Raw genomic sequence first — 25,234 nt, 5'->3', positions numbered from 1 at the left:
AGAAACTGTCAACTTGCCCGATACATACCTTGCCTTCCGAAACCCAAACTGCAGAAGCCTGATGATCTCGAATCAGATCCTTTACCAATCCGTACCAGCCATCATGAGAGGAATTGAGATCAACCGTCTCTGCAAGGTTAAAGTCAAAATTTAGTAATCTCCCCCTTATCAGCATGGCTGAAAGCCCTTGTAGTAACTTGGTGATACATCAGTACTAGGTATACTATAGAATGCATTGTATTAAATGCTTCCTAAACACACATACAATTCACTATATAGTAATGGGCCATTTGGTTGAAATGGTTTATACTGACATCTATGCTTAATGCAAGTCACCTTCCATAATTTTTCATCCTACATTGCAAAGCTAAATCAGGATTATACCTCTGAAGTCTCCTTTTGCATGCTTAAAGGTTTAACCTTTGATTTTCTAACTTTCTGCACCCCTCTACCTGACCAACACAAGAATGAAATGGGTGCTCATTTAAAAACACTGGCTTCCTATAAATTGTTTCTTTAAAAAGACAGAAAATCTTCAAATTCTCAATTATGGCCTTAAATAAACTAGTAATATCATGCATGCAAAACATGGTTAAAGCTGACAGGCCCACAGAATCATTATTGAAGACAGTGAAGAAGCAAACAGAGAGAAATACAAACTCTTTACAACTACAGTTGTACCAGATCACCCAGATATTTAACCAATCAATGTCATGAGCCACAGTTAGTGCACAGAAAACCCAGCTTAACAGTCAGGGCCAGTGACATTTTCACTGGGTGGACCTGACAACAAATGACGTTTGCTACTCACCTTGGCATAGTTAGTTGCATTAAGTTTGTAGGTTCAGACACCATACTAGGAGGATGTTTTGTAACTTTAGCACTTAACTATTGGCTTCACCCATCCACTTTACACTGGCCTGGCAAATACCCAGGTTTAGGAATTTGCACTGTAGCATTCAAATCTCTCCCTGCCTCAACTGTCTCTCTAATCACCGATGCACCTCCAAGTTCTCTGCACTCCAGTAATTCTGGTCTCTGGTAATCTTCACTTCACAACTGGCAACAGTGCCTTCAGCTACCCAAGCCATAAGCTCTGGAGTTTCTGAGCAACACAAACAATACACTGGAGGAACTCAGCAGGTCAGGCAGCATCCGTGGAGGGGAATAAACAGGGGACATTTCTTACCAAGACCCTTCAGTCAGGACTGGTTCTATGAACTGTGGTCACAGAATACTCCTAAGCTACGACTTCATAGAATTGAATGTTTCCATGGTCCACAAGATATGCTAAAGCATATTATTAAGTTCTGTTACAATTTTGCACAAGGCAAGATCCCAGTTTTGTTTATTGGACACAATGTGAACAAACATTGGCCAGAGACCAGGAAGAGCTTTTCCTGCTCTTCATTGAGCCTGTGTTTAACTGGTTACCTTTAACTGTGTAATTATTTAATTCACTGCAGAAAGCGTAATAATTTCATTCAATTCCTCAGCTTGTCATTGAAAAAATGACAATGCACAGGAAAGGACAAGTTGGGCAACAAACAGCCAGCACTGGTATAATGGGCTGAGTAGTCATTTTCTCCTCTTTGTTACCCAATTCTCTGCTCCATTATCAAAATAATATTGGTTCTCACCTGTAAAAAGATGAGAACAACTCTTCCTTAGCTTGACAGCTTGTTCATACAACTTCTTGGAACTCTTGGTGGAAGTTGGATTCAGTCTTTGCCTCATGGTTTTGACGCCCTGTTTGTTGTCCGGGTTAAAAAAGATAACGATCGGGTACCATTGAGTATAATTCAGCAGGTCCACAGCCTTGGGCGTAACATCCAGTAAAGCATGCTTGTCCTGTTCAAAGAATTAGATAATAATAATTCACTGACCAACATGAACCAGTGAAGAATCCATTTCTTTCACATAGAAGATTAATAGGAATACAGGAATGCAACTCATTCAGCTCAGAGTCAGTTTTGCCATTTAAATCACCGATCCATAAATGGCCTTGTAAAAGTATTCAGCCCCAGCCCTTTGGACACACGAGTATTACCACCAGGGATTTTGATCAATTTAACTGAGCATTTTTATTTGAGAATCACATGCTCCTCCCTCTCCCCTCCCCCCCCCCCCCCCCCAAAGGTAGTGCCAAAAAACAGGGAAAATGGTGAAGCATGAAAAACTAAAAATTCAAGAACTGGAACGTCAGCAGTTCAAAAGTACTCCTCTCCCTTTGCTCAGTACTTAGTTGAACCAGCTCTCGTAGACTACAGTTAAACCAGTAGTCTTTTTGGACAAATCTCTCTGAGCTTTGGACAACGTGATGAAGCAAGGTGTGCCCACTCCTCTTTGCAAAATTGCTCAAACTGTGGCAGATTAGTTGGGGAGCGGTGGTGAAAAGTAATCTCAAGGTCTTGCCAGAGATGTTCAATCAGGAGAAGGTTAGGACTCTGACTGCGCCATCAAGGACACAAATTTTCTCCATTTGAAGCCACTCCATGGTTGCTCTGGCAGCGTGCTTTGGGTCATTGTCCTGCTGAAAGATGAACTTTATAAGCTTTCTGGCAGAGGATAGCAGGTTTTTATCCAGGATCTCTCTGTGTTTACCGACACTCTTCTTCTCATCAATCCTGACCAGATATCTAGTCCTTGCTACTGAAAGGCATCCCCATAAGATGATGCTACCTCCACCATACTTTACAGTACGGATGGAGTTACCTGCTGTTGTCCAGTATTAGATTTATGCCATGTGTCGCTTAGAGCTCAGCCAAAAAGTTCCACTTTAGTCTCACCCAACCACAGCACCTTCCACATCTTTACAGTATCTTTTAAGTGATGCTTTGCAAAGTCTTTATGAGAAAGGATGTGTTTTTTTAGCCAGGGCTGCTTCTTTGCCACTCTTCCATAAATACCCATTTTGTACAAGACCTGAATTGTGGAGTCATGAACGTTTCTCCAGTTGTAGCCACCGACTTCTGCAGCTCACTCACAGTGACTGTTGGCATCACAGTAGCCTCTCTTACAACTTCTATTCTTCCCCAGTGACTAAGTTTAGAGGGGCAGCATGACCTAGGCAGTGTGGCATTGGTTTCATATTTTTTTTCCACTTTTTTCACGATGGACTGCACTGAGCTGTAAAGTATGTTAAGTGTCTTTGAAATGGTCTTGTACCCTTCCCCAGATTTGTGTTTCCCTATTATCATTTCCCTGACTTGCCTTGAATGCTCTTGTCTTCATTTTGATTTGATCTGTTGGAAATCTACCGTACCTGTAGGATGTTATGGCGGGGGGGGGGGGGGGGTTACTTATTCAGGTGATCCTCCAGTTTTCTATATCAAATTAGATGAGTTGGTAAGGTTATACAGTATATTACACCTGAAGTAAGCCAGTATAGTAATTTCGAAGGGGATGAATACCTTTGCAGCCTCATAATTTTGTTTTTTAATTTCTAGTAAATTGTTGACAGGTTTTGGAATTTTCTTTCACTCAACATGATGATTAGCTCAAAAAACCCTAAAATTTAGAAAATGAGGTGCTAAAATGTGAAAATAGTTGTGGGGGCTGAATACTCTTTCAAGGCACTCTACCTGAGCTCATGCTACCTGCCTGGGTTTGATAATCTTTAATATCTTTTGCCTAACAAAAATGTTAACCACTTCAGTTTTTCACATTCGCAATTGATCCCTAGTTTCAGGCACTATGTCCAGATTGTGGAATTCTTAATATATTTTCAAAGAAGCTAGTTATTTTAGTGCCAAACATAATAATACTAAAGAGTAAAAGGATGCAAATTCTTGCCAATACTGGTGTGGTATCCTAGTGAAAAATTTCAGCATAAATCTACAATTTAGAGCTAGGTCTGTACCTTTTATTCATTAGCTAAAGCAGAAGTTGCACTAGCAAGTACAAGGTGACAACTGTTCCACTAAATCAATCTAGAGTGTTGACTTGAACCCTCCTAGAACACAAAATTCCACTTCCTGGGCTACATAGAATCGAACTTGAAGGCCCCTTCAGGACTGTAAAATAGGCCAGCCTCTCAGCACAATCTAATTAATCCTTGTCCTCCCTCTTCATTATCCCCAAGCTAGAAAAACCATTTCTAATTTCAGATGCGACTCAGTGGGTGCAGTTTTGCCTTTGAGTCCAAAGTCGTTGGCTCACATCCCAGTCCAGTTACTGGAATACAAGAACCTAGGTGAGTGTTTTAGTCCACCACTGAGGAATGTAATAGAGAAATGGAGGTCATTTAAAGGTGAAATTTTGAGAGTACAGAATCTTTATGCTCCTGTTAGGTTGAAAGGAAAGGTTAAAAGTTTGAAAGAGCCATGGTTTTCAAGGGATATTGGAAACTTGGTTCGGAAAAAGAGAGATATCTACAATAAATATAGGCAGCATGGAGTAAATGAGGTGCTCGAGGAATATAAAGAATGTAAACAGAAACTTAAGAAAGAAATTAGGAAAGCTAAAAGAGATATGGGGTTGCTTTGGCAAGTAAGGTGAAAATAAATCCCAAGGGTTTCTACCATTATATTAATAGCAAAAGGATAGTGAGGGATAAAATTGATCCCTTAGAGAATCAGAGTGGACAGCTATGTGTGGAGCCAAGAGAGATGGGGGAGATTCTGAACAATTTCTTTTCTCGGTATTCACTAAGGAGAAGGATATTGAATTGTGTAAGATAAGGGAAACAGGTAGGGAAGTTATGGAAATTATGATGATTAAAGAAGAGGAAGTACTGGAGCTTTTAAGGAATATAAAAGTGGATAAGTCTCTGGGTCCTGACAGGATATTCCCTAGGAACTTGAGGGAAGTTCGTGTGGAAATAGCAGGGGCTCTGACAGAAATATTTCAACTGTCATTAGAAACGGGGATGCTGCTGGAAGATTGGCGTATTGCTCATGTTGTTCCATTGTTTAAAAAGGGTTCTAAGAGTAAACCTAGCAATTATCAGCCTGCGAATTTGATGCCAATGGTGGGTAAATTGATGGAAAGTATTCTTAGAGATGGTATATATAATTATCTGGATAGACAGTGTCTGATTAGGAACAGTCAACATGGATTTGTGCATGGAAGGTCATGTTCGACAAATCTTATTGAATTTTTTAAAGAGGTTACTAGGAAAGTTGACGAGTGTAAAGCGTGGATGTTGTCTATATGGACTTCAGTAAGGCCTTTGACAGGTCCCACACGGAAGTTTGGTTAGGAAGGTTCAATCGTTAGGTATTAATATTGAAGTAGTAAAATGGATTCAGCAGTGGCTGGATGGAAGACACCAGAGAGTGGTGGTGGATAACTGTTTGTCAGATTGGAGGCCGGTGACTAGTGGTGTGCCTCAGGGATCTGTACTGGGTCCAGTGTTATTTGTCATATACATTAATGATCTGGATGATGGGGTGGTAAATTGGATGAGTAATTATGCAGATGATACTATGATAGGTGGAGTTGTGGATAATGAAGTAGGTTTTCAAAGCTTGTAGAAAGATTTAGGCCAGTTAGAAGAGTGGGCAGAAAGATGGCAGATGGAGTTTAATGTTGATAAATGTGAGGTGCTACGTTTTAGTTGGACTAATCAAAATAGGACATACATGGTAAATGGTAGGGCGTTGAAGAATGCAGTAGAACAGAGGGATCTAAGAATAATGGTGCATAGTTCCCTGAAGGTGGAATCTCATGTGGATAGGGTGGTGAAGAAAGCTTTTGGTATGCTGGCCTTTATAAATCAGAGCATTGAGTAGAGGAATTGGGATGTAATGTTGAAATTGTACAAGGCATTGGTCAGGCCAAATTTGGAATATTGTGTACAGTTCTGGTTACCGATTTATAGGAAAGATGTCAACAAAATAGAGAGAGTACAGAGAAGATTTACTGGAATGTTACCTGGGTTTCATCACCTGAGTTACAGAGAAAGGTTGAACATGTTGGGTCTTTATTCTCTGGAACGTAGAAGATTGAGGGGGGACTTGACAGAGGTATTTAAAATTATGAGGGGGATAGATAGAGTTGACGTGGATAGGTTTTTTCCATTGAGAGTGGGGGAGATTCAAACAAGAGGACATGAGTTGAGAGTTAAAGGGCAAAAGTTTAGGGGTAACATGAGGGGGAACTTCTTTACTCAGAGAGTGGTAGCTGTGTGGAACGAGCTTCCAGCAGAAGTGGTTGAGGCAGGTTCGATGTTGTCATTTAAAGTTAACTTGGATAGATATATGGACAGGAAAGGAATGGAGGGTTATGGGCAGAGTGCAGGTTGGTGGGACTAGGTGAGAGTAAGAGTTTGGCACGGACTAGAAGGGCTGAGATGGCCTGTTTCCGTGCTGTAATTGTTACATGGTTACATCTAGTCTCTGCAGACACCTCTAGCCATACAGCTTTCATCTGTGCTACTCGATCTCTAGCTTTGTGATTTGTGCCCATTTTCTTTGGTCCATTTTGGTTGCTTGGTATCAGTTGCTAACGTTGTGAAGATCTGGAATTCTTTTTCTATCCCCTCAAACCCAAAAACCTGACTGTGCAGTAGGTCACATGTTCTACCCCCTCCTTACCTGGCCAGGTTAACGGTCTTCTGTTTGGCCTCGACATTGGTGAGACCCAAAGTGATCGCTTTGTTGAGCACCTCTACTCCATCTGGCAAAAGCGGAATTTCCTGGTGGCCAACCATTATAATTCCTATCTCCAGTCCCACTCCAACATGTCAGCCTTCTTATACCATGAGTATAACACCACATTTTCCACCCAGGTAGCCTCCAACACGATGGCACGAACATCAATTTCTCCAACTTCCAGTGATATTTCCCTTCACTCTTCCCTCTTCATTTCCCCACTCTGGCCTCTTACCCCATTCCCACACCTGCCTATCACCTCCACCTGATGCCCCTCTTTCTTCCCCTCCTCCCAAGGTCCACTCTCTTCTCCCAGATTCCTTCTTCTCCAACCCTTTACCTACCCCACCCACCAGGCTTCACCTATGACCTTCTAGTCTTCCTCGCCTTCCACCCGACCTTTCAACTCTGGTGTCTTCCTTCCTCCTTCATTTCCAGTCCTAACGAATGGTCTTGGTCAATTGTTCATTCATTTCCATTGATGCTGCCTGACGAGTTCTTCCAGCATTTTGTGTGTGTTACTTGTTTTGCAACTAGCCTGATGAATACCTTGGGACATTTTAGAATGTTGAAAGATTGTTGAAAATTAAGTCATTGCCTGAATTATTCTTACCTCTTCAATGATCTGTCTGACTGTGTTCAATCGAACCACACCAGATGCCCTTTCGGAGCCCGCATCTCTGGGTTCCGTTTCTGGAATAACAATTTATACATGGCTGAGTGCTTTTAGCTTCTAACGTAAGCACCTGAAGATTCATACAGTCTTCTGTTAAAACAGCTGTGTTTCACGGCTTACTTACTGGCAATTTTGTAGGTATCTGGTAACTCTGTTGCCAGCTTCTCTGTAGCTATTTCAGCGATAGGCCCAAAGAGCACCACAGGCCGCATAAAGCCAGCTAAAGACAGCAAAGAGGGGTAAATGAATATCAAGTATGGTATTGGAGTGTGCAGAACTACATGGAAGTAGAAGGTCCCTGACAACAAATATACTTTAAGTTAAAATTTCTTCCACAGTAATTCGATAGTGAGAGGCTTAGGTCTCCATAGCACCACTGAATAAATATCAGAACCAGTAATGGTTAGCACAACCCTTTACAGTACAAGTGACCTGGGTTCAAGTCCTGCCACTAGCTGTGAGGGGTCTGTACGTTCTTCCTGTGACCGCGTGGGTTGCCTCTGGGTGCTCTGGTTTCCTCTCACAGACCAAAGACGTACCAGTTGGTAGGTCAATTGGTCATTGTAAATTGTCCCGTGATTAGGCTCAGATTAAATCAGGGGATTATTGGGTGGTGTGGCTCGAAAACTCTTCTCTGATCATTTAAATAAAAAACAAAAATATCTGCTTTCACAAAAAAATTAACTTCAGACATCCAGAAGGCAGAAAAATATGGTGGCCAAATTGTGCTCACAAGCAACATAACAACATGATCTATTTTGGTAATGTTTTTTGTACCCAATTTTTAATTACTCAAGAGGAAGTCACCTTCTGCCCTTCCTATCTATTTTGAAATAATGTCCAGGGCATAGTCTGCAATTTCAGATGGGTAGCTGTTTAACTTCCTACTGACTGTGTAGCATTTAGAGTACTGCTCGAGCCTCAGTTGAGATTTTGTGCTCAAGTCTCTGAAATTGGTTTTGAGCCCATGAACTTCTGATTGCAACAGCAGAGAACATTCCAACCAAGCCCCAAGATATTATGGTCCTGACAGGTGATAACACCTTATTCAAGCAAGTTCTTTACCAGTCCACCTTGCCCCCCTCCCCAAGTACCCTGGCCAACATTTACCCCTTGATTAAAATCAGAGAAGCAAATTATTTAGTCACTGTTATTTGTTGGAGTTTGCTGTCCCCAAATCTGCTGAAGTGTCTCTTGCATTATAATAGAGACTACAGTTCAATACCACTTCAACGGCATGAAAGGTCTTGGGATGTTGCTCAAGAGATTTAGGTGCTAACACAGTTACTAGATTTCCTTTTCATTCATTTATATGTAGAAAGGTGTTAACAATGTATACATTTTTATTGTTTACATTTTATACATTTTACATTGTATACATTTTTATACAATTATTGACTCTGCCTCTCGCCGCTTCTCCCGTCCCTTCTGAGGATCCCAGGTACTCACATTTTATTGACTCTGCCTCTCGCCGCTTCTCCCGTCCTTCTGAGGATCCCAGGTACTCACATTTTATTGACTCTGCCTCTCTTTGCCTCTCCCGTCAAGCTCTGAAGGCGACTCTCTCCGCCATGAGGAGGTACTTGGTGTCCCTATCCCAGACCCTTCCACACCTTCGGGACACTTTCTTCGCCGTCTGTAATGGTCCTACCCGTTATTTCATCCTCCGATGGATTCACGCCTGCAATTGCCGTTTTTTTGACTTTGTCATGTTAGGCAAAGATCGCAAGATCCTACATCTACGGACTCCAGAGCCTGCTGGCCCCGACGCTAGCAGGCATGAACTTCAGATTGCGGCCCCTGCCACTGATCTCGCTGGCTCCAACACCTCAGGGCATATTCAAAACCCGGACTCCAGCAACGACCATGGACACCTTCACAGCGATTGCGCAACCACCAACTGCGACGCCAGCCTTGAACTCCAGGCCGGGTCTTTATGTGCCACTGTTGTGACTCCCATCTCCCCTTCCCCCACCACCACTCCGTAGCCCCATCTTCCTCAACCCGTCCCTCACCATTGACACACCCAGCCCCCGCCCCCCCCCCCCCCCCTGATCCCAGCCCTCATCCGTGCCGGGTCTTTACCATCCCCTCCGACCTTCAACTGTCGGAGGCAGAACGCTCTGTTCTCAGTAAAGGCCTCACGTTTGTCCCCCTTCACCCACACCTCAGCGAGTTCCGTGTTCGCCATGATGCGGAACTTTTCTTCCGCCGTCTCCGTCTCTGAGCCTACTTCTTCGGCAAGGACTCTTCCACCCCCACCGATGACCCCTTCTCCCGTCTTCAACCCTCCTCTTCTTCATGGACACCCCGCTCTGGTCTTCTGCCTGCTCTGGATCTCTTTATCGCTAATTGCCGACGGGACATCAACCGTCTCGACTTCACCGCACCTTGTCCCCATTCCAACCTCACTCCTTCCGAACGCTCTGCTCTCCACTCCCTCCGCACTAATCCTAACCTTATTATTAAACCCGCCGATAAGGGGGGTGCTGTTGTAGTCTGGCGTACTGACCTCTACCTTGCCGAGGCACAGCGACAACTCGCGGATACCTCCTCTTATTTACCCCTCGATCGTGACCCCACTAAGGAGCACCAGGCCATTGTCTCCCAAACCATCACCGACTTTATCCGCTCAGAGGATCTCCCATCCACTGTTACCAACCTTATAGTTCCCTCACCTCGCACTTCTCGTTTCTACCTCCTACCCAAGATCCACAAACCTGCCTGTCCTGGCCGACCTATTGTCTCAGCTTGCTCCTGCCCCACCAAACTCGTTTCTGCATACCTCGACACAGTTTTATCCCCCCTTGTTCAATCCCTTCCTACCTATGTTCGTGACACTTCTCACGCTCTTAAACTTTGATGATTTTAAGTTCCCTGGCCCCCACCGCTTTATTTTCACCATGGGTGTCCAGTCCTTATATACTTCCATCCCCCATCAGGAAGGTCTCAAAGCTCTATGCTTCTTTTTGGATTCCAGACCTAATCAGTTCCCCTCTACCACCACTCTGCTCCGTCTAGCGGAATTAGTCCTTACTCTTAATAATTTCTCCTTTGTCACCCGTATGGGTCCTAGCTACGCCTGCCTTTTTGTTGGGTTTGTGGAACAATCTATGTTCCGTGCCTGTTCTGGTATCTGTCCCCCACTTTTCCTTCGCTACATCGACGACTGCATTGGCGCTGCTTCCTGCACGCATGCAGAACTCATTGACTTCATTAACTTTGCCTCCAACTTTCACCCTGCCCTCAAGTTTACCTGGTCCATTTCCGACACCTCCCTCCCTTTTCTAGATCTTTCTGTCTCTGTCTCTGGAGACAGCTTATTCACTGATGTCTACTATAAGCCTACTGACTCTCACAGCTATCTGGACTGTTCCTCTTCTCACCCTGTCTCTTGCAAAAATGCCACCCCCTTCTTGCAATTCCTCCGTCTCCGCCGCATCTGCTCTCAGGATGAGGCTTTTCATTCTAGGACGAGGGAGATGTCTTCCTTTTTTAAAGAAAGGGGCTTCCCTTCCTCCACTATCAACTCTGCTCTTAAACGCATCTCCCCCATTTCACGTACACCTGCTCTCACTCCATCCTCCCACCACCCCACTAGGAATAGGGTTCCCCTGGTCCTCACCTACCACCCCACCAGCCTCCAGGTCCAACATATTATTCTCCGTAACTTCCGCCACCTCCAACGGGATCCCACCACTAAGCACATCTTTCCCTCCCCCCTCTCTCTGCACTCCGCAGGGATCGCTCCCTACGCAACTCCCTTGTCCATTCGTCCCCCCCATCCCTCCCCACTGATCTCCCTCCTGGCACTTATCCGTGTAAGCGGAACAAGTGCTACACATGCCCTTACACTTCCTCCCTTACCACCATTCAGGGCCCCAAACAGTCCTTCCAGGTGAGGCAACACTTCACCTGTGAGTCGACTGGGGTGATATACTGCGTCCGGTGCTCCCGATGTGGCCTTTTATATATTGGCGAGACCCGACACGACTGGGAGACCGCTTTGCTGAACATCTACGCTCGGTCCGCCAGAGAAAGCAGGATCTCCCAGTGGCCACACATTTTAATTCCACATCCCATTCCCATTCTGACATGTCTATCCACGGCCTCCTCTACTGTAAAGATGAAGCCACACTCAGGTTGGAGGAACAACACCTTATATTCCGTCTGGGTAGCCTCCAACCTGATGGCATGAACATCGACTTCTCTAACTTCCGCTAAGGCCCCACCTCCCCCTCGTACCCCATCTGTTAGTTATTTTTATGCACACATTCTTTCTCTCACTCTTTTTCTCCCTCTGTCCCTCTGAATATACCTCTTGCCCATCCTCTGGGTCCCCCCCCCCCCCACCCTTGTCTTTCTTCCCGGACCTCCTGTCCCAATATCCTCTCGTATCCCCTTTTGCCTATCACCTGTCCAGCTCTTGGCTCTATCCCTCCCCCTCCTGTCTTCTCCTATCATTTTGGATCTCCCCCTCCCCCTCCAACTTTCAAATCCCTTACTCACTCTTCCTTCAGTTAGTCCTGACGAAGGGTCTCGGCCTGAAACGTCGACTGCACCTCTTCCTACAGATGCTGCCTGGCCTGCTGCGTTCACCAGCAACTTTGATGTGTGTTGCATACATTTTTATCAACAGGGATTGTTACTTATGCCAATTCAAAAATTGTTTAAACATTGATTTTCTCTAGCAGATGATTTGTTATAGCTCATTTCTGTAATTGTGGGGTGGGTAAGTATTCAGTCAACCAAGTATGTCAGCAACAAGAATTTAACATAGAAAGGCATCTGAGTAATACAAAAGATGACTCTTGCCTTCCCGAAGAACAACCTTCTCGTACGCTGGGAACCTGGTGGTAACTGGCACTGCTGTGAGGTCCTCGCGACTCTTTCGAAGGTTCTTTTTCATTGCCGCCCGTTGACCTCGTGACCTCCAAAAATCCCCTCGGTCACTTGAAGCTGCCTTCTGGACATTCTGCACATTGGCCATTTGCTCAGCTCTAGCAGGGTATTAGAAAAAAAATTATTAATTCATTAGCTAGACGGAACACAGTAATCTAGTAGTGCTATGTGACCACTCTTCAACTGGCAACAAAATTAACTAAGCAATACACACAAAATGCTAAGCCCAAGAATTGACCTTAACCCTTCAGTAGTGAGCAAAACCTCGACATTCATCACAAGTATCTTTCCTGTGAGATTTAATTTCTGTGGCAATGCAAAAATGCAGCCTCCTAGCCTCCAATTTAAACAAAAAGCAGTGGATCAGAGATTTTAAATCAAAGATTTTTTTTTTGCAATCATATCTGTAACCTCTTCCAGTGCTGAAATATAGTTCATGATCTCTACACTCCTTCAGTGCTAGTCCCCTATGTACAGGTTGGAAGATGCATGGTCAAACACTTTGGTAGTAGAAATAAATGTGCAAACTATTTTCTAAATGGGGAAAATCCACAAATCTGAGATGCAAAGGGACTTGGGCATCCTTGTGCAGAACGACCTAAAGGTTAACTTGCAGGTTGAGTCAGTGGTGAGGAAGGCAAATGCAATGTTAGTATTCGAGAGCAGGGATGTGATGTTGAGGCTTTATAAGGAACTGGTGAGGCCTCACCTTGACTATTGTGAACAGCTTTGGGCTCTTCATCTAAGAAAAGATGTGCTGGCATTGGAGAGGAGTTCAGTGGAGGTTCACAAGGATGATTCTGGGAATGAAAGGGTTATCATATGAGGAACGTTTGGATAGCTCTGGGTCTGTACTCACTGGAATTTAGAAGGATGAGGGGTGGGGGGGAATCTCACTGAAACTTTTCGAATGTTGTAAGCCTAGAAAGAGTAGATGTGGAAAGGATGTTTCCCATGATGGTGTCCTGGTGGACAAGAGGGCACAGCCTCAGAATAGAGGGGTGTCCATTTAAAACAGAGATGTGAAGAAATTTCTTTAGGCAAAGAGTGGTGAATTTGAGGAATTTATTACCAGAGGCAGCTGTGGAGGCCAGGTAGTTGGGTGTATTTAAGGTAAAGCTTGACAGGTTCTCGATTAGACATGGCATCAAAGGTTAAGGGGAGAACGCCTGGGAGAGGGGCTGAGGAGGGAAAAAAAATTATCAGCCCTCATTGAATAGTGGAGCAGACTCGATGGATCAAATGGCCTAATTCTGCTCCTATGTCTTCTGGCCTTATATCCTTGGTTTCATTCACTCCATCACAAGACGTAACTGGGCACGAAGTTGTGGAATTGTCTTTGTGTCACCAACTCATTAACAAACCTATGATCTTTTGGCAAATGGAATTCAATCCAGTGAAATGCAAAGTAACACACTTTGGATCAACAAAGCATGGGATTACACAATAAATGAGAGGGGGGCCAGGAAGGTGAGGAGGAACAGGGGTGAGCTTGAGGTACATGTTCCTGGAGAAATATATGAAGCAGGATGGATCAAAAGTGACTAAAAATATATACAGGATGCTTTCCATTATTAGTTAACGGCATGGAACGGAAGAGCAGCAAGGTTGTGGTAGAACAGTATATATCAGCTAGTTTCTTTGGAAACAAATTATGAATGAGGGAGTATCACTGTGCAGTGACTGAGTAATGCTCCTCTGAACATCATCAACAGGAACACTTGCACTAATTTTTGAGCTTCACTTCTTCAGTTCTGTAGCCATGAGGAAATAGTTGTTTGCTTTAGAGAAGGCTTAACTGAGGTGTATAAAATTGCAGCGGGCCTACATGGAATAAATAAGAATCCATTTCCCTAAGAGAAGGGGTTTCCAGCCTGGATGGTGAAGGTCCACTGCATAATAAAAGTTGCGACCCCCTCCCTCTAAGGAATCAACATTTGGCGGGGTTCTGGAACTAACTGTGGTGCAAGCAGAAATGCTCACCTCATTTAAATAGTACTTAGATGTATATATGGTCATGACCTGGTAATGGGCAGTAGAATTAGGCTAATTTTAGTGCTAGTGGGGTTAGATAGAAAACTTATGACCACTGAGGAACTATTGATCCTTCTTTTTAAGATTGTTCACAAGCCTCAGTAATTCACTATGCAGTTCAAATGTCAAATTCTGACTCGTGAGAAACATCCCAGGGGAAAAAAGCTGATAATTAGGATAGGAAACCAAAAGCTTGGACTCTTAGGTAGGTTTTAAGAGAATCTTCAAAAGATGTGAGACCAAGAGGTTCAGGGAGCTAAAGAGATAGCCACCAGTGCAGGAGGGCTGTGACCAGCTAGCGGAAATGGTGAAGCACAGACTGTCGACAGCTACAAGCCCTATAGAGATTCCAGAGTTACAGAGGGATGAGGCTACAGAGATATTTGAATACAAGCCACAAGTGGAAATGAACTAACATAAACATTGAATGCCATTGAAAAAGACAAAAGCATCTGCAAAGTGCATCAAATGCCTGCTGTGTTAAATTGACGCAAAATGGAATGTGTCATCTACACCTTGGGCTTTGAATTACCAAACCCAAGTGAACCACCTATTATTAAACTTTGCAGACTCTGCGTTAAAGTCAGACAGAAAGCAGGGAGGAAAATGTAATTGCATCATATGACTAGTTTCCAAGAAAAGCTGGATGATCAATCAGCATCTTATACAGCTGCTTACGACAGACAACAGAAAATGTGCAGATGCTGGAAATCCAACTAACACACACAGCATGTTGTGTGTGTTGTTGTCTATAGTAGAGATTTATAAATAAATACTCAGACTAAGTAAGTAGCCCTTTGTTCAAACTGACCAAATTTATCTTGAACCCAAAAAGGTCATATTTGACAGTTGTAGGTGGATTCCATTCTGATTTTCCCTATGGAATACAAATAAGTGTGTATATCAATTCTGCCCCCTTTACAAATACTCTCCTGCTCTTCAGCTTCTGATGCTCTCCAATCCTCATGCTCAGAACCATTGAACAAAGAAAATAGGACGTCTTGCTCTGCGCTAAGGCAAAGCCATCGAAGTTTAATCCCTCTTTCCAGCTCGTCTCCAAGACGTGTGGATATTGGTACTTTATGCGGATATGCAGGCATTCTTAATTGCAGAGCTAATCTGTCTCCACTTCCCAGATTCCTTAATTTCCATCACCTACACATAGATTGGGAAGATGCTTTCCTCAAGAGAAATATAAATGCTCAGTTGAGTATGTTTAAGACACAGATTGACGAGTTTCTGGCTGCCCTACAGATACAGTGCTGTGATGTTGACGTAGAAGATCAGATATGACTTTAGTAAACAGTGAAGCAAGTTCTAGGAACTAAATTACCCATTTCCTATGGTTTACTTCTACTTATATGAACCATTTGTGGAATTTCAGAATTCACCTGCTTTTATTTGGAATGATTCCTTTCTCCAGGTGTTTGATGTTGTCAGGGCCAATTCTCACTGCTAACCAATTTCCCAGTTTTCCATTGTATAGGGTGTCCAAGACTTTAAAGACTTCACCCCTGGTAAAATTCAAACTCTGTGGAGTCTCTTTTTCGTACTCAAAGTGAGTCCTAATGAAGAATGAATCGCCACGGCCAGAGTTAATTATATCTTTGTACACTAGTGAAGAGAAGGAAAAAAAAAGCATTAGGAAGGGACTAATGTTAATGGCATTTGACCATCCATTTTCAGTACTGACTTGTACTGTTGCAATACAAGAGTGCAGAGAACTAAACAACATTTATATATGGATAACACTTCCAGAATTCTACTTCATCTGCTGCCAGAATTAATTTTAGAATTTCCACTGCCTTCAATTTGATAATTAAAACTCTGGGAAACACAAGTGCTATCATACCACAGCCTCCCCTCCATGAACTCTGTCTAAACTTCACTGCCTCAATGAATCAGCCTACATAATCAAGGGCCCCACCCACCCCATTTTCATTTCTCCACCTCCCCAGCGGCAGAAGATACAAAAACTTGAAAGTACTTGCCAGGATTAAGGACAGCACGTGTCCTGCTGTGATAAGACTATTGTTACCTACAAGACAATAACTGCTGTATGATTAAGATTGATTCTTAACCTTAATCTACTGCTTCACGGTTTTGCACCTTACAGTCTGCTTGCACTTTCTCTGTAACAATTTTTTCTGTATTCAGTTATTTGCCCTCGTGCTATCTCAATGTACTGATATGATTAAACGATCTGTATAGGTGGTATGCAAAACTAAATTTTTCACTTTCCCTCAGTACATGCAACTACGATAAGCGAATCTACCAATCAACTGTTAACTTTCTGAAAAATCAGGTCCAGCAAAAGACCATCTCTTATCCTATTGGCTAAAATTAGATGCACAAGCAGTTGAACACAATGTCTAAGAGGTTGACATTATTTTCCATGAAGGATGGGTACAAACCAGCTTATCAGCCGGACAGGCAGCCATCAATAATCCAGGTCCATCTACAGACCGAGTTCTACTAGTCTTTAGCAACACAATCCTCTACAGCTCGTTTTAATTAGGGATTATCTTTCAAGCAATACATTTCCATTTTGAGAAGAACAGAAACCAATGAAAGACCAAGTACATTAAAATTTTAAGAAATAGGACAAATCTGGTTGCATTAAGCAGAGAACCTATGGGAATTCAAGTTAAAAGTATTTAAAAATGCTCTGTTGGAATGATGGAGCTGCCGACAAGGAGAACCTTTGGCGCTGGTGCACCACAACCCTCTGCCCTTGTCACTGGTAGCTGAGGCTTCAAGTTTGAGGTACGCTGGCCGAATAGCCTAGGCAACTAACTGGAATGCATTTTGTGCACAGCACATGCTGCAGCTAAAGTGAGGTTGCTGAAAGGAAGGAAGGTTAGGGTGGTCGACACTGTATTAATTAAATAATATGCTTTGTCCTAGGACAATGTTAAACTCTTACACCTCGCTCAACTACACTTTCCCTGGCAAATAGGAAAGACTGCAACATATTTCCAACTTATGCCTTGTAGATGGCAGGAGGTTTTTGGAGAATCAATGCTCAATTCTTGCTCCAGTATTAATGATGTTTAGTATCGACGAGGGTACCAAACTTTTTTTTTTTTAAAAGGTAGTCTCCCCTTACCCTCTCTACAAGACCATCACCCCAACCAGTTCTTCCACCAACCTATCACCCTGCTATAACCACCATTCACTTCCCACAATCCACCCCATTAACAGCCCAACCCACCAGTCTTTTCCTTCTTACCCCATCCCACTGCCAATCCTACCCTCTCCCCTTCATGTCTTCAAAGTCCACTGACTCCAGCTAATGTCCAACAGCAAATCAGATTCTCAAACCCACTGACTCCTGTTAATACCCAACAGCAAATCAGATTCTAACTCACCATCTACTGTTAGTGTCCAAAAGTAAATCAGGTTCTAAAACCCACCAACTCCAGCTAATGTCCAACAACAAATCAGATTCTCAAACCCACCGTCTTCTGTTATTGTCCAAAAGGAAATCAGATTCTCAAACCCACCAAGTTTCAGTTGCAGGGACCCCTCCTGCAGTTTCATCACCTTGAAACACTCTTGATGCAGAGACTGGCTGACTGAATACAAGTCTGAGCATTTGACAGACATCTACCCTACTCTTGGAAACACAAAATACTCTGTAGATGCTGGAGTCAAAGCAACACTCACAACATGCTGAAGGAACTCAGCAGGTCGGGCAGCATCCGTGGAAACAAACAGTCAATGTTCCGGCCCAAAATGTTGACTGATCGTTTCCACGGATGCTGCCCGACCTGCTGAGTTCCTCCAGCGAGTTGTGAGTGTTGCCCTACTCTTGGATTAAGTGCCAAATTGCAATTCAGTTTGTGTGCACAATAAATCCAATCCAAATTATATCTGGTTCTAAAAGCACACCAAAACAGTGGATAGTGGACCAGAAACAATATCCACAAGACCCACACTTTTCATTGGAAAAAATGTCTCCAGTGACAGAGGAAGTACATCCACTTACTACCATCATTCTACAATACTGACATGGTTTATACATGCAAAGGCCACATTCTGATGAAGTTAAGGATTTATTTTTATTCTGGCATCTTTCCCCTTCTTTTCCAGCCCCAATGAAGGGTCTTAGCCCGACCTGCTGAGTTCCTCCAGCACCTTGTATGTGTTGCTCAAGATTTGCAGCATTCACAGAATCTCTTGTGTTTATGGTAACTGTGCTGTCATTCATCAGCTTGTCACAGGTTGTCAGTTATCAAATAATCAAAAGAAGCAGAGAGATTAGGCTGACGAACTTAAAGTTGCATCTTGTAATAACTTTACACAACTTTAAGAGAAACCAAAGGATTTCATTACCGAACTCCCTTTGACTGGTAGAGAATGGAGCCAATCAGCCTAGACCCAACAAAAATAGAAAATGCCGGAAATACTCAGGTCACACAGCAAATCTGGAGGGGAAGCAGTCAATATTTCCAGGTATTGACCTAGAACAATGAGCAGCAATCGCAATTTTTGGCTTCAGTCTGAACCATTTGCAGTAGAATACACAATATAAAGAATCCTCGTGGATTCACCTAATAAGGGTTTATCAACTCAGTTTAGTGTTTAGTGGCTTAGTTTAAATTACATACCGTCATACTTGCTCTGAGCAAGGATGGTCACATCTTCGCCCTTCGGAATTTCTAAAAGATATAGAACAGCTTCTTCACGTACAATACTACGGAAATCCATGTAGTTTATCTGGTGGGATATACAAACAACTTAGTTATCACCCATTCATAAAATGGAGGTGAGCACACTGCAGGGAAGCATTATTTTTATTTTTCTTCAGGCAAATAGGTTGCATCGAACAAAAATCAGAAGTAACCCTTTAACCATCTTCCACTCTGTGTTTGTGGAATTATGTAACACTGAAGAGTCCATTCTGCCAAGTGCAAGACTATATACTTTCCAAGATCTCTCTGCTCTTCACAGTACTTTTCAGGTATTTACTCAATTCTTTCAAAAGTTCCTATTGCACTTGCTTTCACTACCTTTCCAGATCACAATTTGAAACATCCCTCTCAACTCCTCCTATAGCCAATTCCTTAAATCGCTACCCATCTGAATTGGCTACCCATCCTGGCCCCTCATCTCATGTACTTCATCTTTCCTATGACGTGATGATGGAATCAAAGCCATCATCACAAGGCTGGTGCCAAGACAAGTTCTACAATTCTAATGTCAAAACTCACACTAACACTTAAGCAATTTTCAAAGTTAAATCAAATCAGCATTTAACACAAAGCAACACACACAAAATGCTGAAGAAACTCAGCAGGTCAGGCAGCATCTACAGAAATGAATAAACAGTTGACGTTTGGGGCCAAGATCCTTCTTTAGGACTGGAAAGGAAGCGGGAAGATGCGAGAATAAAAGTAAGTATTTAACCTACTTAATGAGTTCTAATCCAACAATTTATGCACAGTAGCCTAGTGGTTAGCATAACGCTCTGCAGGTCCAGTGACCGGGTTTCAATTCCTGCCACTATCTGTAAGGAGTTTGCACGTTCTCCCCGTGATCATGTGGGTTTTCTCTAGGTTCTCCAGTTCCCTTCCACAGGCTAAAGATATACTAATTGGCCATTGTAAATTGTCCCATGATTAGGCTAGGATTAAATCAGGGGTTACTAGGCAGCAAGGTTTGATATGGCACGTCAAATAAGTCCTTCTCGATCCACATCTGGTTAACTCTTCCATTATTTGGGGGGGAAACAGATGGACATCTGTCAATGGATATGATAACAGCTTCAAACTACAAGACGCTATCAAGTTTGATGCTTGAATTACTTGATAACATACTGGACTTTGCAACAACATGAACAGGGAATAAAATGAAAGAATACTGGGAGAAATCTTTTCCAGGTTCTACATGGAAATGGAAAGGATAACTTGGAAATAATGTGACACGTGAATCTCAAATCAAATCACCCATTCTCCATTGAAGTGTCAGTGCATCCAACTTCACTTCAACTAAACCAAAGGCAATTATTCTCAGACAACAGAGCCCCTCAGGTTAATTCTAAGTCTCTGTTCCCTCCTACCCCCCACACCAATTCCTAGTCAGTGTTTGTTAGGTGGGGCGGACAGCGTAGATATAATGTGGAAAGGATATCATAATTGATTGGGAGCATGCCATATTGAAGATGTTTTGAACCATTCTATCCCAGCCCTGTACCTGTAAATCTGAAACTGGAGTTTGTACAGAGGTGAGTCAATAAGTGAGGTGCCTCGAGGAGTTACCTTCAGCAGTTGATCTCCTTCCTCAAGCCCTTCATTCTCAGCCGGGCTACCTTCCTGCACTCCTGCCACAAAGATCCCCACATCGTTGCCACCAGCAAGTCGGAGGCCAACGCTATCACCTTTCTTGAACTGCACCATTTTTGTATCTGGGCTGTAGAAAACAGAATGTATTATTCATTAAAATATTTCATATTCCACTCTGAACAGCCTCGCCTTCCAAAGTTCAAAGTAAAATTTATTATCTGAGTACATATATGTCACCACATACAACCCTGAGATTCTTTTTCTGCAGGCATACTTAGCAAATCTATAAAACAGTAACTGTAAGCAAGCTGTGAAAATGAAGATATAAATATATAGCAATAAATAACGAACATGAAATAACTATATAACACTCATCAATACCACAGAGTCCTAAATTGAGTCCTTAAATGAGCATAGTTATCCCCTTTTGCTCAGCAGCCTGATGGTTGAGGGGTAGTAACTGTGCTTGAACCTGGTGGTGCGATTCCTGAGGCACTTGTACCTTCTACCCGATGACGGCAGTGAGAAAAGAGCGTGGTCTTTGTGGTAAGGATCTTTGATGATAAATGCTGCCTTTCTACGGCAACATCTCGTGTAGATGTGCTCAACGGTTGGGAGGGTTTTACCCATGATTGCTGGGCTGAATCCAATATCTTTTGTAGGATTTTCTGGTCAAAGGCATTGGGGATCCTATACTGCGTGTAATACAGCCAGTCAGGGATGGGAGGTGGGGAATGGAATTAGAATAAGAATAAGAATAATTATATTTGGATCAAAGTAATGTTCCGCTCCTGCAATGTGAATGTTAATGCATTTTGTACCAAAACTTTGAAAAAAAGATTATCATTCCCTCTGGTTATCAAAAATAACAAATGGATTAATGAAGTTTTGTTCTGCAAGTGATATTTTTGGATCCCAGAACTAAGGTAATAAGATAAAGTGGACAAAGCATTAACATAATTCAATAGTGGAATAGACTCAACAGCCTGAATGACCTACCCTTGCTTTTATCAGAATCTATATTCATAAATTCCCCATTTAAATTGATACACATGGAACTGAGTCAATGGGAAAGCACTAGTCTGAATTAGAGCGCTCTCTTTCAAAGAGTTGGTGCAGTCAGAATGGGCCCAATGGCCTCCTGCACTGTAATATTTGGTTCTGGTGTTCAAACACAGTATAAACTGGGGCTAGTGTAAGTTTATTTAAGTGGGTGCTTAACAATTGGAACAGCATCAATGGACCAAAAGGTCAGTTTCCATGATGAACGACTTCATGACACTTCACTCTCCAGTTGTTCAAAGTGATTCTTTAAACTAATCAACTTCCAATGGCGTTGCTGAGGAATGTGTCTGTATGGCAATATTTATCTTAATGTCATTTAACAAAAACATTTTAAATAACCCCCACCATTCCATTTCCAAATGTTTGTCAAAACCAAAGTTATCCTTCAACTTGAAGGAGTAACACAGCCATGGATATGGAATGCTTTCTATTCCAAATTTAAACTGAAGCTTCTGTTCAATATCAACAAATTACAGTCGATCCAGGTCAAGGTTAAAAAGGGAATTGTTGCTATTCCTTTCATTAAGGCTTCAGAGAACATTTGGTCCTTTGACCCCATTCTGTTGTTCAATAAATGAGATCAGAGCTGATGTGACCTAAATATATACATTGTTTTTAAAATCCCAAATCCCTTTATACCTTTGTTATACAGACATCAATCTCAGAATTACAACTAGCAATTTAGCTCACCCAATTGCAATTTGCCTTAACTTTCCAAACTGTCGCTGCAGTGTGCATCCTTTACATGATGCACTGGCTTCTTCAAATAGTACTTCTCAGGCCACAACCTCAAATACTTAGAAAGACAAGGATAGCAGGCAATCAGAACACCACCAAATGCATAAAGCCATACAGGACATGGTAACAGCATCACTGTTGTTGGTTCAAGTTGTTGGAACCTTCTACCCAGTAGCCCTGTGGAAGTTACTTCACCACATGGACAACAACAGGTCAAGGTGTTAGATTATCAAAACCTAACCAATAAACACTGATCTTTCCACTGATGTCAACATCCTGTAAACAAGTTAAAAATTCACTACTGAAATGCCTGCTCTATTTTTTAAAAGTTATCCTGGCCAAAAACAAACAGTTCTTGTCTCTACATCGACCCTTTTGGGTATCCTGACTTACCCAAAGATCTCTTGATCTTCTGGACTTGGTTGAAGAAATTTCTTTGGAGCCGTTACTACTGGTTCTTCAACTTTGGAAACTGTAGAAAAACGAGAGAGAAAAATTGGGCAAAGCTGAGTTGGACTGAAGGGTATACTTTCTGTGTTGTAGAGCTCGATCACTCTGAAGACATTACATAACATTACATAAATATTAGAAAACTATTTGAATGCTTCCAAGCTCTCAAAATGCTTTAAGAACTAACATTTTTTTTAGACCTAGCTTGTTAAAAGTTGTTAAAAGGAGCATCTTACAGGAGAAGAAGATGGTGGCGCGACACAGTGTGTGCGGCCCCTCTGGTGAATGATATCTGTAATCTGTCAAGTAGGGGACCGTGCACATTTCTGATTTGATGGAGACAGACGTGAGAGTACGGAGGAACATCTGGAGAAACTTCTGAAATGCCCGCTTCGCTGTCGCTGCTACTGTGTGGTAACCGGAATCTCCGGAGCAGAAGGCCCCGAATCCTCGGCTTTGCTTGTTCCGGCAGCCGGGGCGAGGTCGAAGGCGCTCGGCAGAGGATGGCACTCGGGAGGCTGTATTGGAGAGGCTGGTCGGAGGCTCGAAGTTTTCGGACGGATGGACTTAGTGTCAGTTGTGGTCGGCTGCTTCCAATGCATCGGCAGTTGTCGGTGCCTTGGAGGTTTATGGCAGGGAGCTTCTCCCTTTTGCCGCCTGCTCTCAGGGACTCAATCAGGACTTGAGACTTTTTTTTTTAAACTGTGCCCATGGTCTGTTCTTTATCAAATTATGGTATTGTTTTGCACTGCTGTAACTATATGTTATAATTATGTGGCTCTGTCAGTATTAGTCTTTGGTTTGTCCTGTTTTCTGTGATATCACTCTGGAGGAACATTGTATCATTTCTTAATGCATGTATGCATTTCTAAATGACAATAAAAGAGGACTGAGTGTTCTCATAATCTGAAAAAAAGGTGCAGGGAAGGCATTGGAGTGTAGATTTGAAGATAATGGATAGAATGGACAGGGGAGACATGGGGCAAATGTATCCTCTATCAGCATACAAGAAGATTTTACAAATTGCAGTTCAATTAAATATATTTATAGCCAAGCAGATAAGACTTGTTAAGAACTTGGCACAAGAATTTCCAGAGAACTGTTGTGCTCTTCAAAATTGAGACCATTTAATTACTACCCAAAAGGAAGATACGAGACATCTATATATATCTCACTCTCTCTCACATCACTTCACTGGTGCACATCTGGATTTTTAGATCAGAAACCTTTTGCCTTCAAGGTTAGAGTACTACCCACAGACTGAAACCCAATAAAGTAAATGCCAAAGCCTGTGAATAGGATTCTCCAACACAAGCAAAAAAAGGTAGAAATAACTCTATGATTTCAGGATAGACAGGTAAAGTTGGCAAACAGGTAAAATCCAAGAAAAGCATCTTTATTGTTTTGCATTTTTTACGATATTACGCAGAAAAAGACATTTTTATCAGTCCATCACATTTCCAAAATACAAATGCAAAACGTTATTCAACCCATAGTGCCTGTGCTGGCTTCTGAAGCTGCCTTTCTATGACATTTAATCAATTCCCTTCTTGAAGAGTTATTTATCTTCTTCCACTACCCAAGTAGTACATCCAAAAACACACTAAAAATTCTCATTTCTTCAACATTCTTTAACTTAATCCTCGTCTTAATTCGCTGTTTACTGAACTTCCTGCCAACTCAGTTTTCCATTGACCTTTATCAATAGTTTTCTTAAATTTGATCAATTCTTGTTATATTCCTCCCCACTCTAGGAGGATAATCTCAATCTTATCTGGTCTCTCCCATGTAAGAGAATTTCATTGTTCAAAAGAATATTCAAGGTTTGTAAACACTAGCCGTATTTTGGAGTAACAAAGCAAAAAAAAAAAAAATCAATATAAACTAATTATTTTAAGAACTAACTATTTGAAGGAACATTGCAGACAGCATTTCCAACTAGTTTCTCTCCAAGAAAAGGGAAATCAACTTACCTCTGTAATTCTCCTCTGTCCTATCTTCCTTCTCATAGTCAATAGCAGTGGGCAGGTCAGACTTTGTTGCAAATGGAGTTGGCATGGCTCCCATTCTCGCCAGTCTGCTGGAGGGCTCCTCTTTGGAACTGTGCAAAAAGAAAATTTCCAATTATGACCTTCAATTATAAATGAGAGATTTGGTAGAATGCAAGAAAGAAACAAATGAATTTGCTTCACACCTCTCAAATCAACATTCCTTCACAGCCAATTATTCTCCAGTCTTGTTTTAACTCAATCATTCGACAGGATGTTGCAGATTGATAATTTAATCCATCTGCACCAACGCAGACAAAGAAGTGCTTGTGAACCGTCTTCTAGAAGTGCTGCAAGTCCTTCTTGGGAAGCTGCTTCCTCAGTGTCCTTGGATAGGGAGTTCCGGGTTTTAAACCCTGAATAAAAGGAAGATGATGCACTTCCATTCAAAGATGGAGTGTGCTTTGAAGGGGAACCTGCAAGTGGTGGTGTTTTCAT

At 42.4% G+C, this 25,234-nt stretch overlaps 1 protein-coding gene across 6 annotated transcripts in view; it reads right to left on the bottom strand.

Moving 5' to 3' along the window:
• Window positions 1-25,234, bottom strand: part of tjp2a (tight junction protein 2a (zona occludens 2)) — a 152,651-nt gene that overhangs the window by 20,493 nt on the left and 106,924 nt on the right. For all 6 annotated transcript variants that reach the window (XM_072258087.1, XM_072258086.1, XM_072258089.1 and 3 more), the window contains exons 9-18: window positions 24,722-24,849; window positions 22,692-22,770; window positions 20,472-20,622; window positions 18,822-18,930; window positions 15,600-15,822; window positions 12,088-12,272; window positions 7,397-7,492; window positions 7,210-7,289; window positions 1,641-1,851; window positions 29-129 (exon numbers count right to left, since the gene is read on the bottom strand). In XM_072258087.1, coding sequence (XP_072114188.1) covers window positions 29-129; window positions 1,641-1,851; window positions 7,210-7,289; window positions 7,397-7,492; window positions 12,088-12,272; window positions 15,600-15,822; window positions 18,822-18,930; window positions 20,472-20,622; window positions 22,692-22,770; window positions 24,722-24,849 — 1,363 coding nt within the window. The remainder of the gene's footprint in view (window positions 1-28; window positions 130-1,640; window positions 1,852-7,209; window positions 7,290-7,396; window positions 7,493-12,087; window positions 12,273-15,599; window positions 15,823-18,821; window positions 18,931-20,471; window positions 20,623-22,691; window positions 22,771-24,721; window positions 24,850-25,234) is intronic.

The sequence above is a fragment of the Mobula birostris genome, chromosome 5, assembly GCF_030028105.1.
Source record: "Mobula birostris isolate sMobBir1 chromosome 5, sMobBir1.hap1, whole genome shotgun sequence".
Classification (NCBI taxonomy): Eukaryota; Metazoa; Chordata; class Chondrichthyes; order Myliobatiformes; family Myliobatidae; genus Mobula; species Mobula birostris.
The sequence above is the reverse complement of the archived record's forward strand: the minus strand, read 5'-3'. Positions and strand labels throughout refer to the sequence as shown.